At 61.1% G+C, this 1,770-nt stretch overlaps 1 protein-coding gene across 1 annotated transcript; it reads right to left on the minus strand.

Annotated features, from left to right (window-relative positions):
- Window positions 1-334: 334 nt before the first annotated feature.
- LOC125554152 (transcription repressor OFP12-like) lies at window positions 335-1,513 on the minus strand. The gene has a single exon (XM_048717749.1). The coding sequence runs from the start codon at window positions 1,373-1,375 to the stop codon at window positions 758-760; it is 618 nt and encodes a 205-aa protein (XP_048573706.1). The 5' UTR covers window positions 1,376-1,513; the 3' UTR covers window positions 335-757.
- Window positions 1,514-1,770: the final 257 nt, after the last annotated feature.

Consider the following 1,770-nt stretch of genomic DNA (forward strand, 5'->3'; position numbering starts at 1 on the left):
CTTAATTTCGGCCGGCCGCGTGATCTCGAACCAGAGGAAAAAGATTGGCGCGTGATGGTTACTGGTTTACCACGCGTCCGCGATCTATCCGTCGACGGAATAGTTGAGTACAGCGGCCATGTGTGAGTGACAGAGTGAGCCTATGCGCGTACGGCGGCGGTTGGTTTTGCACGGCGTCTGTTTATTATTGCGTCCCGCTGCTGGATCCGAAGACCCCCCCCCCCCCCCCCCCCCCCCCCCCCTCTCTCGCCCGTCTCAAGGTGTGTGGCGATCCCAAAATTACTCGGTCCAAGAGAGTAAAATGACAGAATTGCACTCACATTTACTACGTGTCTACGTACAAAGCAATGGTCACGGCATAACCATGCCTGACATGTACCAAACTAGCCTTCAGATGCCCCAACACAAAGCTAAAGGTGAAAGCGCGGGGAGGTGGCTGAAAAGACAAACGCAATTACACAAAGAAACAAAGCGGTGCAATTGTGGAAGCTAAGATATTCCCCGTCTTCGCTAGCACGCTCACGCCTTTCATAAAGGGCAAAAGCAGCCAACGCCCACACAAAGGTACAAAGCGGCTTTTTTTGCCGCGAAATTGCACACGAACAATTCTTTTTACAGTCAGATCAGATGCATGGCCTGTCTGCTGGGAACTGAGCACACAGCACCAGCATCTTGCACCCGAAAAAATATGAGAAATAATGGACGAAAGTGTTGAGCTCTGCAGGCAGGCAGGCAGGCAGGCACGTCGGCGCGGCTGCTACATGCTGCCGTGCTGCTCGTCGTCGGCGTCGAGGTCGTCGGTGGCGGTGAGGCGGAGGAGGAGGTCGGTGAAGGCGCTGACGACGTACCGGTGCGCGCGCTTGTCGTTGAGTGCCAGGTAGCAGAGCAGCAGCTCGTGGAGGCGCGCCCGGTCGCCGCGCCGCCGCGCGTCCAGCCGCAGCGCCGCCGACATCTCCTCCATGGACCGCAGGAAGTCGGCGTGTGGGTCCGGGGAGTAGGTCGGCACCGCCACCCCGGCCGCGCCCACGCCCAGCACGGCGGCCGCGTGCGCCGCCGACGAGTCCACGATGGAGTTGGACCGGCCCGGGGAGGCGAGGAAGAACCGCCGGGACGCGATGGCCGACGACAGCCCGGAGTCCACGGCGAGCATGGACGACAGCGGCGGGCACTCCTTCGCGACGGTCACATCCACGTCCCCGCCCCTGCCGCCGTCCCGGAGGCACGCGCTCTTGAAGCGGGCGGAGGAGGAGGACGAGCGCGGGGAGGTCTCCGGGGTGGAGGCCGACGTGGACGCCTCGTCGGGCGGCTGCACGGGCGCCGGCGCCCCCGCCGCGGCGGAGGCCGGCCGCCGGAGCCGGGAGAAGCAGCCCAGCATGGCGCTTTGAATTCTTGCCTCGAAGCGGGCTCAGCTAGCTCCCTGGGCTCGCTCTCTAGCCAGCTTGGCTGGAGAGAGTGGGGGAGGTCGTTGTGCGCGGTGAATGGAGGGAGAGCGTGGTGGATGCTGCGGGGAGTTTATAGGGGAAGTGGAGTGAAGTGAGTGGCGCCTCGTCAGGTTGGTAGGAGGGGCTCACCTATAATTGGACGTATTGAGTTCAGTGCAGAGCTGACAAAGGGGACACTACTTTGTCCGAGAAGAGAAGGGGTGTAGTTACTCCCCGGCCTAATTAACAGGCGGAGTAGATGCGGCTTCCTCATGCAGGGATTATTCGCAGGTTCCTAGATTAGTTGCTCTCTAGGTGAGCCAGTGCATCTCTTTAAATATCCTCCTAC

The sequence above is a fragment of the Triticum urartu genome, chromosome 4, assembly GCF_003073215.2.
Source record: "Triticum urartu cultivar G1812 chromosome 4, Tu2.1, whole genome shotgun sequence".
NCBI classification, from domain to species: domain Eukaryota; kingdom Viridiplantae; phylum Streptophyta; class Magnoliopsida; order Poales; family Poaceae; genus Triticum; species Triticum urartu.